The sequence below is a fragment of the Mirounga leonina genome, unplaced genomic scaffold (genome assembly GCF_011800145.1).
Source record: "Mirounga leonina isolate KUSES-001 unplaced genomic scaffold, KU_Mleo_1.0 Mir_53, whole genome shotgun sequence".
NCBI classification, from domain to species: domain Eukaryota; kingdom Metazoa; phylum Chordata; class Mammalia; order Carnivora; family Phocidae; genus Mirounga; species Mirounga leonina.
In genome coordinates this window covers 73,367,325-73,382,992 of record NW_023270807.1, presented here as the reverse complement: position 1 = coordinate 73,382,992, position 15,668 = coordinate 73,367,325, and the positions used below count along the sequence as shown (strand labels likewise).

Below are 15,668 nucleotides of genomic sequence, written 5' to 3'. Positions count from 1 at the left end.
ACCAGGGATCTAGATTGTTTGTTTTTCGTGCATAACTGTGAGTATGATGACATGTAAGCACATTTAAATTATTAATCAGGAAGGGAAGATCTGGTCGGGTTGTGTGGGGATGTTAGCCCATAACAAGCCGGTCGTGTGGATGGAAGGGAAAATTGTTCCTTTGTGCTATTATAGGCAATCAGGGTTTTGCACAGAGCAGCTAGATCATTCTACTGTATAGCATTTTCTCTTTTTCTTCTTGGCTCCAAGATGAGAGAGGAACCTGAATCTTTAAGGGTTAGGAAATTGAAAGAGCATACAGGGTATTTTCTCTACTTAATTTTAAGCCAGCAGATAATGGTTTCTTCCCAGTAGAATTATCTTCAGATTAGGAGAAAGCATTATGCAAGAAGCCCTCACTTCAGATCCTTTAGGGACTTTGACTCTGGTATGAAGATTCAGAGTAGTTGAAAGAAATGTTCTCAAGCTGATTTGGAAAAACAGTGGTAGATTAACACCACAACTGAGAGCGAGTACAGAATACTAAGTGAGCTGCCTCACGGTGCTGGGGCTGTTAGCAGTGCCTTACAATTCTAATTTGAGTATTTTCTTTATATTTCAAATTATATTCTTAGATGAATATGCCCCACTGTTACTGTAGAAGTACTTCTCTTAAAGAATAATTTCGTAGAATAAAAATTGTGCTAAAATCTCTGTCTGTAGTGGCTATGGAAGGCCTAGCCGTTGAGACTGTAAGACCAGAAGGTTGCCACTTAGCCAAGCGTGGTCTGCAGATCACTGCCTGTCGCTGAGACCGTTCACGGGGTCCCGAAGGTCAAAGCTATTTTTATAATACTACTAAGGCTGGGGCGCCTGGGTGGCTCAGTTGGTTAAGCGACTGCCTTCGGCTCAGGTCATGATCCTGGAGTCCCGGGATCGAGTCCCGCATCGGGCTCCCGGCTCGGCAGGGAGTCTGCTTCTCCCTCTGGCCCTCCCCCCTCTCATGTGCTCTCTATCTCATTCTCTCTCTCAAATAAATAAATAAAATCTTAAAAAAAAATAATAATACTACTAAGGCTTTCTGCCTTTTTACTGTGTTGACATTTGCACTTGAGTTGCAAAAGCAGTGGTGGGTAAAACTATTGAGGCCACAGGGGGAACCACGGCAGAGGAGCCAGACAGTACTGATAATCGTATTCTTCACTGACAATAAGAAATAAAAAGATGCCAATTTCACTTACGAATATTTTTTTTTTTAAGATTTTATTTATTTATTTTGACAGAGAGATACACAGCGAGAGAGGGAACCCAAGCAGGGGGAGTGGGAGAGGGAGAAGCAGGCTTCCCGCCGAGCAGGGAGCCCGATGTGGGGCCCGATCCCAGGACCCTGGGATCATGACCAGAGCCGAAGGCAGATGCTTAACGACTGAGCCACCCAGGAGCCCCAGTCCCATGGTTTTTAATCCTCAGTCCCCTTCCCCCAGCAATGGAGGATTCAGTTGCAGAATCCATCAAGAGAAACACAAGCCCTTTACACAGCTCCTCCTGTCTGCCAGCTCTCCAGTTCCCCTCCTTACTACCAAATTGGCTGATGTGCTAGTTACTTGAAAAATAAATTAATGGCTCCATCAGTAGAAGACTTGTCTTAGGATCTGAGAACTTTTATTTTTTTTTTTAAGATTTTATTTATTTATTTGACAGAGAGAGACACAGCGAGAGAAGGAAGACAAGCAGGGAGAGTGGCAGAGGGAGAAGCAGGCTTCCCGGCGAGCAGGGAGCCCGATGCGGGGCTTGATCCCAGAACCCTAGGATCATGACCTGAACCGAAGGCAGACGCTTAACAACTGAGCCACCCAGGCGCCCCACTTGTGAATATTTTTAATGAAAAAAAATTAATTGAGTCTAGTAAATCTCAGCCATCGAGTATACTTCTTTGCTGTGTAATAAAAGATAGCGCCTGCCTCAGAGAAAAGCACTTGTGTGATTGAGTCACAAGCTGAACCAGCCACTTATTGCTGCATGGATTACCATTTTTGCTTGAAAGAACAACTGAAGACAAACTTTGGTTGTTCGGACTTGGGTAATTGGTAACCACGTTCTCAAAAACAGGCCTGTCACTTCAAAGAAAACTGACAGCATCTGTGCCAATGATAGAATTTGAATTTCTAAATGAAAATTAGAATTTTAAGAAATTCTACCATTCCACCATGACCTTAACACCTTTAACCAATACTGAAAGACTTTTCCGGGGCACCTGAGTGGCTCAGTTGGTTAAGCATCTGACTCTTGATTTCGGCTCAGGTTATGACCTCAGGGGCGTAAGATCGAGCCCCACGTTGGGCTCCACACTGAGCATGGAGCCTGCTTAAGATTTTCTCTCTCTCCTACTCCCTCTGCCACTCCCCACCCTCTCTAAAAAAAACTTTTCTGTTGAGAGTAGTGGTGGTTTTTTATATCATATAATGAACTATGTCAACATTTGGAAGATCTGCATAATTAAGTGAACCAGTATTTTCCAAATGACCAATACATGCTATTACAAAATCATGTGAGAAAAAAGATCCATTCAAAGTACAAGATAGACCAATGGATTTTAATGTAATAGTACAAAAATTCATTGATGGGATTTCTAATTCCACATTAAAACCAACCTTTAAAAAATGTTAACCTTTAAAAAACTACTTGTCAAGTTTTGTTTTAGTGTCAAAGAAAAATATCCACAATTATCTGAAAAGACTCGTAAAATACTTTCTTTTCCAACTGTGTAACTGTAACTGTGTGAGGCTGAATTTTCTTCATGTTATTTCCACCAAAATGACAGATAGCAACAGGTTGAATATACAGCAGATACAAAAATCCAGCTGTCTTCTAGTACAGCAAAAATTTAAAATATTTGCAAAAATATAAATCAGTGTCAGTCTTTTAGCTAATTTTTTATGTTGTAAAATATAATGTTTTTATGAAAGATACGTTATCATAATGGTTGTATTATTATTTTAAATTAATAAAATATTTTAACTTAATTTAAATATTTTAAATTTCATTTCCAATATGGTAAATACTTATAGAAATTACATAAACAAGTTATTTAGGGCATTTATTTGTTGTTAAGAGTGTAAAGCGTGCTGAGACTAAAAGCTTGAGAACCATTAAGAGTATTTGAGATAAAATAGAACTTGAGTAGCTTTCTGAGTACAAGGACCAGATAAGATTCTCTCTAAAAGGACAGGCGTTTTTAGCATTTTCCTTCTCCTGAATGATTTTAAAAATTGAAAAAAATTCTCTGGGCGCCTGGGTGGCTCAGTTGGTTAAGCGACTGCCTTCGGCTCAGGTCATGATCCTGGAGTCCCGGGATTGAGTCCCGCATCGGGCTCCCTGCTCGGCGGGGGGTCTGCTTCTCCCTCTGACCCTCCCCCATCTCATGCTCTCTCTATCTCATTCTCTCTCTCTCAAATAAATAAATAAAATCTTTAAAAAAAAAAAGTCACTGTGAAGAGGGACAAAAAGTATCAATTGTACTGGAACATCCCAGTTTTAGCTTCTGGTTACCAGTATCTTGTGTATTTGGCCATGTTTCCTGGTACGAAGGGCCCGTTATATTTGGATTGCTCATGGACCAATTTCTTGATGGCAAACAAATAGGGTTGATGACTCTCATGTCTGCGCTCCCTCCCCACCCCTACCCTGCGTTCCAGCCACAATGGAGACACACTTATTTTTTCGTTCTTTAATCAAGGCCCGCTTGGTCATATCCAGGTCTTGGTTTGTGCTGTTTCCTCAGCCCTTTTACCTCTCTTCTGACTCTACCAAGGTCTATTACCTCTCTTCTGACTACTCCAGCCCAATTGCCCTTTCTTCTGGGGGGACCTTCTTCTACAAGACCCTGGTTGGGATTTGTTAGTACCCACTCATCCTCTACTTACCCCTTCCTCCCCTGCACCAGTACTTCGGATTTATCTATCATTATCTTTTTCAAAATGATTCATATACATCCCCATCTTCCCAGGGATCCAAAACTTTTGAGGCCAGTGACATTGTCTTGTGGATATTTGTTAACCCAGCGCACCGTATCTTACACTAGTAGGTGTTACTTACTAGTAGGTGAATTTTGTGAGTATTCATGCACTCTGTTTCCAGTCTGTCTTTCTGCCTCTGCTTTTAATAATGGTTGTATTTATTCTCTGCTCCTCAGTTGTGGCTGAGAGGCAGCATCAGGTCCTAGTCACTGATAATATAAAGAGATCTTGCAACTGTTGAGGCCAGATGTGGGACTCCATGTCTATAGACAGAACAATTATCATTCTTCTTTTTAAGATTTTATTTATTTATTTATTTATTTATTTATTTATTTATTTATTTGAGGGGGGGAGCATGAGCAGGGTGAGGGGCAGAGGGAGAAGCAGACTCCCCGCCGAGCAGGGAAGCCTGATGCGGGGCTCGATCCCAGGACCCTGGGATCATGACCTGAGCTGAAGGCAGACGCTTAACCGCCTGAGCCCCCCAGGCGCCCATTCTTCTTTGATTAATATAACAACATTAACATACATATAGTGTCACTAGCATCATTGGGGGAATGCTTTGAGAAGTTCAGGTTCAGATGAAATATGCAAAATAATAAAAAATAAAGATTCTGAGTATTTAATCCTTTTTGTCTTATTTTGCTACTTGTTTTCTCTCTTAAGTATTAGGAATCCTTTTATGGGACCTATTCCTCTTGGGAAAGAAAGAGTAAATTGTCTTCTATAGAGAAGAGCATAATATTTGAGTGATTATAGTACACGTTACCTTTAGAACATTTGGGAATAAAAATACCATATATGTTCTTGTAGAAGTGGGAGGTTCCTTCCTGCTGATAAAATCAGGCATGTTCTCTCCCACACCCACTAAATATTTACACAGGATTCTGTTGCCAACACAAATAGTCCTCCAGATATGGGGAAGCACAGTGAGTGATATGCTAAGTTGTCAAAAAGGCTTGTTCTTGTTTCTCCTCTATGTTCCTTTATTTTCATTCTTTCCAAATATGACAAATTTATAGGCAGGAAATAAAAATATAGAAAATTAACTGGCATTTACCAAAATTAATTCAAGCAAATGTATTATTATGTAACCCTTTTTCCTTTTTTAAAAATCACCAAATGCCCAAACTTGCTTCTTCCATCCATTATAGAATCATAACCCAAGAGGGGAAGAAAATGAAGCTGCTTCTGGCTGTTAGCTTTCAGTTCTCATTGCTTTAACTCTGAAGGACATGTCTGGATCACGGCCATCATTTCCTATTACTTCATTTAGTCCTTGTTGTTTTGACAGTAACCGGACAGTGATTTGCGTTACCATGCATCACTTGCATTTGTCTCCTGCAATCATGTTTATAACAACAGGGCTTGTTATTGATGAGATAGTACTTAGTGTATTTAGTTTGTAAATGTCAGAGGTTTCTGTGGTAATTTATTTAGGAAATTGCAAAGGTCACTTCAAACACTGCTGTTTTAAGAATCAGCCTTACAATTGTAAAACACTAATTTTACATTAAAATTAGAACCGGACTTTCTGCCATAACAAAAATCACATATTTCACTACTTAAAAATATAGCCCTCCTAGCTTGAATGGGAATAGTCCTTATTCTTACTTACTTACAAGAATTTTTCCTTGTTCATCAGTTGTTTACTAAGCACCTGCTATATGCAAGCTACTTTCAGGGGTTGATGTGGACCAGGAAGCATGATAGGTCTAGTCCCTGTCCTCTTATATCGTGATCTTGTAGAGAAGACAGAGAAAAAATTCTACCATTTTAGAAGTTGCGTAGTAGTAGTTAGTGTAGTTTAGGAAATTAGTGTAGTAGACATGTGCTATCAGAAAGTGTATAATGGGGGTGCCTGGGTGGCTCAGTCATTAAGCGTCTACCCTCGGCTCAGGTCATGGTCCCAGGGTCCTGGGATCGAGCCCCGCATCGGGCTCCCTGCTCAGCGGGAAGCCTGCTTCTCCCTCTCCCGCTTCCCCTGCTTGTGTTCCCTCTCTCGCTGTGTCTCTCTCTGTCAAATAAATACATAAAATCTTTTTTAAAAAAAAGTGCATAATGAGGGAGTCAGAGAAAGGAAGTGATATTTAATCCTACACAGGAAGTTTGGTGAGAATTACTCAGTGAAGGGGAAAGGAGGCAGGGAACGCACATGGGACAGAGAACAACACCTTTAGAGCACCTGTGGTGGTAAGGAAGCCTCTGGTTTTGAGGGGCCAGAGAAAGAGTCATATGGCAGAAGGATAGAGAGCAAGTAGAGAGGAACTGATGGTGACATGGGGAAGATGGAGGCCACGCAGGCATCCAGGTCTCCAAAGACCCAGCATTTGAGTCTTTGTCATTGAAGGCCTCCAGTTGGGATGATCCAGTTCACATGTTAAAGGGGTTACGCTGGTCTTACTGAGGGAGTAGACTGCAGTGGCCTTGCTATTCGAACTTTCTGTGATGATGACGACAATGTTCGGGATCTTCCCTGACCGGTACAGTAACCCGGGGCCACATGTAGCTAGTGGGCACTAGATGGCCGATGGCCGAGGACTGAATTGTTTTTATTTTTTTTTTAGTTAACTTAAATGTAAATAGCTACATGCTATCAGAGTGCAGAAGGCTACATAATTGGCCACTGCAGACTCAGAAGCAGGAGATACTGGTAGCTTCAGCCAGGATCGTATTGGTGAGGAAGAGGAGTGGATAGATTCATGAGATATATAAGAGGTGAAATTAGTAGAGCTCAGTAGCTCATTTGGGGACCAGGGAGCGAAGAAGTAAAGAATGACTCTCCAATGTCTAACTTGCACAGTTGGAAGGGTGGTGGGGCCACTTACTGAGACAGGGACCCATGGCAGAAGGTAAGGTTGAGAAGGAAAAGAGAATGAATTCAGTTTTGTTTTGTTTTTAAGATTTTATTTATTCATTCATGGGAGACAGGAGAGGGGGGGGCAGAGGGAGAAGCAGGCTCCCAAGGAGCAGGGAGCCCAACGCAGGGCTCGATCCCAGGACCCTGAGATCATGACCTGAGCCGAAGGCAGACACTTAACCATCTGAGCCACCCAGGTGCCTGAGAATGAATTCAGTTTTAACTGTTCAGTTTTAGGCCCCCATGTAAACCTCCAAGTGGAGTTGTCGGGGAGTTGTCGGGAGAAAATTGTCTCGATAGTTGTACAAAAACAGATTTACTTTCACGTGACAGAGTCAACAAAGGTCTTATTTTTAAAAAACAGATACGTAAAATTCGTTTTGAGTTATGAAACTTAAAATGCAGATTTCCAAAATCAGGCTGTCTCATTAGTGTGCGAACTCTCTTTGAATTCTAAGAATGATACTTCAAATAGATTATATCTCTGTTTTTGTAGGTAGATATGCTTGGGAAATTAAAGAATTAATTCAAGCAGTAGGCAGAAGAATACATTTAGTGTTACATGGTAGAGAGCAAGCAATTCCAAGTGCGAGATCCTGCGGGGCTGTGGGGGCAGATGGCCTCTGCCAGCGTTGTGATCTCCTTTAGCCTCACTTAGTCTTAATATTTTTCACTTTTAATGAGGATACCTACCCTATAAATTACGTGCCATGTGGTTGACAGTATATGTGGTGGATCGGGTATAATAAATGGCAGTGGGGGAGGATTGCAGGAATGGAGAATTAGGAAGATGTCTCCTGCCCTGTCGTCTTTCTTACTGGCCTCCCCCAAAGGATGTTGACCGTGCAGATTGATAACACTGGAAAACCCATCAAATAATAATAATAATCACAAGAAGCTGAGGAGCTTCTTGTTCTATTGCAAACCAGTTCTTTTTAAGGTTTGCTAATACTCATAGTATTTGACATAGTCTACGTTACTGAGCGCTAAAGCAATCAAAATTTATTTGAATATATGGTGTGAAACATTTTAATTTGGTGTTTTTTAAGATTTTATTTATTTATTTGACAGAGAGAGACACAGCGAAAGAGGGAACACAAGCAGGGGGAGTGGGAGAGGGAGAAGCAGGCTTCCCACTGAGCAGGGAGCCCCGCATCCCTGGGACTGGCTGGACCCTGGGATCATGACCTGAGCCGAAAGCAGACGCTTAACGACTGAGCCACCCAGGTGCCCCTAATTTGGTGGTTTTAACTAGAGAAACTGATTTTTGGAATTAGGGTTGATTATATATTTTTTATCTCCGTGTTTACAAAACTACCCTGGTAATTATTTAGAGTATATCACATTAGTTAACAGCACATCTGCTCTTTTCAGAATATCTTCCTGAAAACAAGAGATTTGTCGGAATTTAAATGTAACATTGAGTTGCAGTTGACGTAGGGTTTTGCATCCTAGTTACTAATGTGATTTTGCTGCATTATCTGAATTAAAGCCTGAATCACTCTGAAATTCATTTTCCTCTCTTTGCAGATCATGTATCAGTTGGAGGACTCGGAGACAGCTTTTATGAATATTTGCTAAAGGCGTGGTTAATGTCTGACAAGACGGATCTAGAAGCTAAGAAGATGTATTTTGATGCTGTTCAGGTAAACCAATATTTAATCGCCTTTACACTAAGGTAACATAATTTGCATATTAATCAGCCTTTAATGGGAAATGGAATACTACACAAGTGGGTTACAAAATATTTCCAGTTAGGCTGAGCTCAGTGTCTGCTAATATAATTATAACAATAGTAATCCCACCTCAGTAAAGATTCACATATCCAAAAAAGAAATACTTTTCTTCAAGGAGTAGGAGTGTGGAACCAAAATTCAAACTAAAATTTGTGTCAACACTTGTCTCTTTTTACCTCACCACTATGGATTTATTTGTGAATAAGAATTTCCATACTACATTTAAGTGTTCTTTACATGCAGTAAGTTCGTAAAAATAAGTTAGAAATTGTTTAGCAAAATATATAGGAGGTGGCCAGTGTAAGAGTAAACTAAGCCTCAAGCAAATGTAAGCCTCAATCAAAAATGAAAATAAAATTTGAAAGTAAATAATGCAAAAGAAGGATATTATTTCATGTAAAATACTTGAACTCACACCCAACTTTTCAGAAACAAATTTTTTAGCAGAGCCAAGTGCCTTTGTGATTGATAAGTATTTTGTATGGTAACTCATATTTTTTTAATATTATCAAGGCATCTCAGATAATGTTATAAAAGTATGGCTAAATCAGAAAAATGTCTTTTTTATTGACTGTTTAGAATTTTTTTTATAATTGAGAGTATTAATTCTTAGGTGGGGAGGATGGAAATTTGTAACTCCTCAGTAATGTAGCTACTGTTTTAAAGTTAGTCTCCCCGAGAGGAGGTCTGGGTAATTTAGACATAATAATCCAATTTATTCATTTAAATATAAATGCAGCTTGCTTTGCTCTGGTTGGGCCAGATTGACTATTACTGTGGTTCCCTCCCACAGTCAATAAGAAGCATCACTAAGTACAGCAGATAAGACTCTTTACTGTTTCACAAATAGGAACCAGAACGTCTTAGTTAGTACACTGGCTTTCATTTAGCACAGCCTTAATTAAGGCACATGATGAACATGAAAAGCAAACTAGGGTATAGCCCACATGGCCTCTGCCAGGTTTGTTTTTCTTCATTCCTATGAGGTTTCAAGTTTTAAGCTAGGGAATTCTCCAAACAATATGGTTTGTGTTATGTCGTTTTTTCATTACTATCCTAGCAGATATTTTAATTATTCTAATCTTAAAGTGGCCCCCTAAGATCTTGATGTTCTAGGAAAGACAATTTTAAAATGTTCTTTGAAATATTTTCCCCCAGTTTCTAGAACTATACCCACACAGCTTTTAATATATTGTATTTAGATAAACCATTGACAGGAAAATCCATTAAGAACACCGATTTCTCTTAGTAGTAAAAACATTTTCAATCCATTGTGTTTTCAACTTAGAAAGGAAAGCTAGAACACTTAACTTTCTGATTGGAGAAGTAACCATGTCTTATATAACAAAGTTTCTTTCTGCTAAGCTGTACTCTAAAAAAAACATTAAAGAGAAGATCCCATAATTATCATCCTGAACAGTTGAGTTCCTGGAGATACAGTTCTTCAGTTTTAGCTTCAAGTAGATTTTGGAAAGCCTTTAATCCCAGCATGGTCTGTTTTCTTTGATTGTTTTAATTACAAAATACTTTGGGCTTTCAGCTGGCTGTTATGTTCTTCTCTGGAGACCACACTAAGAATCCACTGTGGTAGATGTTCATTGTACCAAGGGTCCACTGGAGTGAATGGTACCTGGGCACATGATGTATTAGACATTTAGGTTTCTAAAGGTTTCATCAAACTCATCTTTTTTTCAAATATGGAGGACTGATATCACAAAATACATGATATTCTTTATTCCTAATCAATTCCCTGCAGATTTAACACATATTTTTAGAACCACTAAAGACTATTTTTTCCTCCTTTATATTTATTTACACTTTCCCACAGTCACACAAACATCGCTTTGAAGGTCTTAGAACTTCATTGTAGTTTGAGAGGTAGCATCTTGGTCAGAATCATGCCAAAAATAATATAGTACTTTATTCAGGATCCATAACAGGATAATAGTATTTCTCTAGTCCATGCTCAAAAGCTATAACTTTTGCCATATAAAAAGAATGATTTCTTGGGTGATGAACAAGTGTCTGCTTGAAGAACTTTATTGCAGTTTGTGCTATGAGAAATGTAAATAGTTAAGATGTTCAGTTAAATAAGAATGAAATATTAATATAATAACTAGACCATCTATAAAATTAGCTAACCGCAGTTAATGAGCACAGTAGTGTGTTCCTTTATTTCTTACCATCTTGGTGTTTGGATGTAGTCAGAGCTCTTTGTCTTCTATGGAGTAGTTGGGAGGGGGAAAAACACATTTCCTGTTACAGCAGCAGCTACAGTTAGCAATTACAAACCGTTATACCTCATTTTTGCTTTTTAAAATGTAAGGCTTATTTTATGTTTTCTATCTATTATAAAAGAATATCAACAGTCCTAGGGCAAAAATAAAAGGTATTTTGCAAATCATTCTTGTAAACATCATTTCTCCCCAGTTTACAGACCTCTATTCTTTTTTTTTAAGTTTTTATTTTAACTCCAGTTAGTTAACATACAGCATTATATTAGGCTCAGGTGTACAATAGAGTGATTCAACACTTCCATACATCACCCTATGCTCATCACATGTGCACTCCTTAATCCCCATCACCTATTTCACCCATCCTCCCTCCCCTCTGGTAACCATCAGCTTGTTCTCTATAATTAAGAGCTTGTTTCTTGATTTGTTTCTCTCGTTTTTTTTCCCTGTACTTGTTTTGTTTCTTAAATTTCACATATGAGTGAAATCATATGGTATTTGTCTTTCTCCAACTGACGTATTTCACTTAGTATTATACTCTCTAGCTTCATCCATCGTTGTGATGGCAAGATTTCATTCTTTTTTGTGGCTGAATGATTCCATTATTGCCACATCTTCTTTATTCATCAATCAGTGGGCACTTGGGCTGCTTCCATGTCTTGGCTATTGTAAATAGTGCTGCTATAAACATAGGGATGCCTGTATCCCTTTGAATTAATGGTTTTATAATCTTTTTTTTTATCTTCAGTTAGCCAACGTACATCATTAATTTTTGATGTAGTGTTCAATGATTCATTAGTTGCATATAACAGTGCTCATCACATCACGTGCCCTTCTTAATACCCATCAGCCAGCTATCACATCGTCCCACCCCCCACCCATCTGTAACCCTCAGTTTGTGGTCTCAGAACCAGAGTAGTCACAGAGCGAATGGGGGTGCCTGAGCCTGTAGAGTGCCCAAGCAGTGGAGCTGGGAGGCAGGTTGTGGTCTTGTATTCTTTTTTTTTTTTTTTAAAGATTTTATTTATTTATTTGAGACAGAATGAGAGAGAGAGAGAGAGCTCATGAGAGGGGGGAGGGTCAGAGGGAGAAGCAGGCTCCCCGCCGAGCAGGGAGCCCCATGCGGGACTCGATCCAGGGACTCCAGGATCATGACCTGAGCCGAAGGCAGTCGCTTAACCGACTGAGCCACCCAGGCGCCCTGTGGTCTTGTATTCTTCAGGTAAATACCCAGTAGTGTGATTGCTGGATCACAGGGTAGTTCTACTTTTAACTTTTTGAGAAACTTCCATACTGTTTTCCACAGTGGCTGCACCAGTTTGCATTCCCACCAATACTGCAAGAGGGTTCCTTTTTCTCTACATCCTCACCAAAACCTGTTCTTTGTGTTGCTGATTTTAGCCATTCTGACAGGTGTGAGGTGATAACTCATTGTAGTTTTGTTTGTGCATTCCCTAGATGATAAGTGATGATGAGCATCTTTTTATATGTCTTTTTTTATTATATACTAATGTGCTTTTTAATAGAATTATTAGGGAGGAATTTAATTCAAGTGTTACCACAGTGGGGATGTGAGTGATGATGATAAGTAAAACTTATCAAGTGCTAGTCACAGCATTGACGGCTTCATACACTAAATGTTGCAGAGTTTTCTCAGAAGATACTACTATTCCCTTTTTATGGTTGAGGATACTGAGATTTAGGGATACAGCAAGCAAATTACCCACCAAGTTCACAGACAGTGTCAGAGTTGGAATTTGAGGCCAAGCAATCTGACTCAAGAACGGCACACCTTTCCCCCTCAGTTTACCGCCCTCTGAGCCTAAGAGAGCCAAAGGCAGGGTAACACTCCCCGCCTGGACTTTATACACAAATACACTCTATTCTTCATCCATAATGGGCTTGTACTTTGTGTCATTTCTCCATTGTGAAAATGGAAATGCATTAACCATTAACCTCTACGCCTGTGGCCTCTCTTTGAGAAGGGGACAGCTTTTGAGGTCTGAGGACTACAAATGTGTGGTCGTGGAACCAGGCAAAACCAACTGGGCTGGCCCAGCAGCGATAATCCTAACTAACCAGACTAATAAGGCAGAGACTAGAGGAGGAATACAGAAAGCATTAACAAAATTCCAGGTGGAGTCAGACTGAGGGCACCAAATTCAAAACTGCAAGTGATGTTTTATTCTTTTTCTCTCTTAGCGTGGAGAATGTTTTTAGTATAAATTTGGAAGGGATTTAAAAATGCTGAAAATAAGTCTGATTTGCAGGCAATTGAGGCTCACTTGATCCGCAAGTCTAGTACGGGGCTGACTTACATCGCCGAGTGGAAAGGGGGCCTCCTGGAACACAAGATGGGTCACCTGACCTGCTTTGCCGGAGGCATGTTTGCGCTTGGGGCCGACGACGCTCCCCCGGGCCTGACCCAGCACCACCTTCAGCTCGGGGCTGAAATTGCCCGAACCTGTTATGAATCTTACAATCGCACCTGTGAGTACCTGTGATTCTTCATTTTCGATCTCTTCCCACCGGCTTTTATTTTGTTCAGTAAGGACCACTGTCACTGCTGCCACCAAGAGAATATCCCGTGTGTCTCCTGAAGCTGGAAGCTCGTGATGACTATTTTAAAGGAAGTTATATTTTTTGCTTTAAGAAGCACTGCTTTTCTACATAACAGTATCTACCCTTCGCTTTCCCAAGGGATAAGAATTGAAGCCCATACAGGGTTAAGCCAGGCTGATTTATTGACCCTGCTTTAGGTAAATGACACTGGTTAAGAATCTCTGCCCCAGGTGCAAAAGAAACTTAGTTTTTTGTGCCATTATTAACCTTTTCCGTATCTCCGTGAAATAAGAGTCTGGCTCCCTTCTTATAAAACAGGAGTTTGAAGCCCAAAGATTAAGTAACCTCTCATGACATAATGACTTGGAATTCTCAACCACTGGTTTTCCAGCTGACTAATAAGGGGTGCTGTAGTGCCTTGTGCCTGCCTGGGGGGCACTCAGCAAGTGCTGGTTAAATGAAAGAAAATAGCGGATCTTTGCGGTGCTTTAAAAAGGACTCTCAGATGACTGTATTTTAAAAGTATATCGAGTATTGTTTATTCTAGGATGTTTATAACCATTCCTTAAAGCAATTGCTTTGACATCTCTCTTGAATGGTGTAAAGTCCTTTCTCATTTCACTGAGGTTATAGGACTGAGCAGCATCCAGACGATAACCCTTCTCACCCTTGCATGCCCTTTAGATATGAAGCTGGGACCGGAAGCTTTCAGGTTCGATGGTGGTGTCGAAGCCATTGCCACCAGGCAGAATGAAAAGTACTACATCCTACGGCCAGAGGTTGTTGAGACTTACATGTACATGTGGCGACTGACTCATGATCCAAAGTACAGGAAATGGGCCTGGGAAGCCGTAGAGGTGATGTTTTAATTCGCTTATATTTCTTATACATAAATGTCTCAGGGAAAAATGCTCAGTGATTTCTTTAAATCTAGCTGATCAACTTTTCTAGGATTTTTAAAGCTTTGAGGGGTGGGTACAGAGGGAGAGGGGGGAAAGAGAGAATCTTCAGCAGGCTCCATGCCCATCACAGAGCCCAGTGGGGGCTCCATCTCGCGACCTGAGCCAAAATCAAGAGTCAGCCGCTCCTCCGACTGAGCTACCTGGGCCCCCTGATTTTTAAAGGTTTAATTAGAATTTTTCCCAATTCAAGAATGAGTGTTTTCAGTTGTCATCCTATATCCCTGGCTTCAGCTTTGCTTTATGTAATATGGTGCTAGTAATAGACCTACTTTGATACTAAAAGAGATCTCTAGAAAGGCATATTATAAAACTAAGTTCCCACAGCCATAGAAATAATGGTCACTTAATTCCACAGTTACTGACAATTTGGGGATAATGACCTCTGCCTGTTGTCTGTTTTGAGAAGCCGCTACATTGGTTGGTTGGTTGGTTGGTTTTTATGAGTCTTTGGGCATTGAAATGAAAATACGTGCTTCTACTTAGTTTCAACCTAAATAAAAAGGTAAACGAGACAAACTCAAAATTGTCCATAAAAAAGAGTTTATTCAGGGACAGCAGAGGCATTGCAATTCAGCAAACACAAGTGAGTCATTTGAAGTTTCAAGGTGGGCTGTATGTAGAGAAGAGAGATTTCAGATAGAGTCTGTTAAAATAAAAAACAAATAGGCACCAGCTTTGAGAATTCCCTGACTGGACAAAACCAGTCGAGTCATACAAATAAAGCACAACTGAGCTATTTTGTGAGACCAGCCTGACCTGGGTCAGTTCTTGTTCATTCCATAAGTAAAACTTCCCAAGGGGTTGATATAAGGCAACCTCTGGCCAACTCCCTATCATCCCAGTATTATCAGTTTTCTGTAAATCTGGCATGTACAGGAAATCAGTCTCACGGTCCTTAAGTTTTGTTTTCCTAAGGGTACATGCGTAAGATTTTCTGTTTTCTGTCTTCCGGTTCCAGTTCCATTTTAGCTTGAAATTCTTCCACAGAGTAGATTAGCTACTTAGATCTAACTTTTAGAAAGGACTTCTAGAAGAACTACCTTGTGCAACAATATTCGTTCACCGACCTCAGGTTTCTCTGAGTATCTATGAGCTTTCCATCTATCCCATGCACTGTTTGAATTGTCTTCGTCACCCCTTGGGTCTCTTCCTACAGAACATGGCGTGTCATCTTCCCAAACTAATCTGGTGAACACTGTGTGCTAGAATTAGCAGCCACTCTCTCCAGATTCTGCATCAAATAATGTTAATTTTAAGAGCTATTATTCTGGAAGGAGTTGTGGTGGAGCATCAACGAGATAAGAACAAGCCAACACTTT

The 15,668-nt window shown here is 40.2% G+C and overlaps 1 protein-coding gene across 2 annotated transcripts in view; it reads left to right on the top strand.

Moving 5' to 3' along the window:
• Positions 1-15,668, top strand: part of MAN1A1 (mannosidase alpha class 1A member 1) — a 163,750-nt gene that overhangs the window by 137,134 nt on the left and 10,948 nt on the right. For both annotated transcript variants that reach the window (XM_034990407.1, XM_034990408.1), the window contains 3 exons: positions 8,386-8,501; positions 13,096-13,315; positions 14,072-14,244. In XM_034990407.1, the coding sequence (XP_034846298.1) occupies positions 8,386-8,501; positions 13,096-13,315; positions 14,072-14,244 (509 nt within the window). The remainder of the gene's footprint in view (positions 1-8,385; positions 8,502-13,095; positions 13,316-14,071; positions 14,245-15,668) is intronic.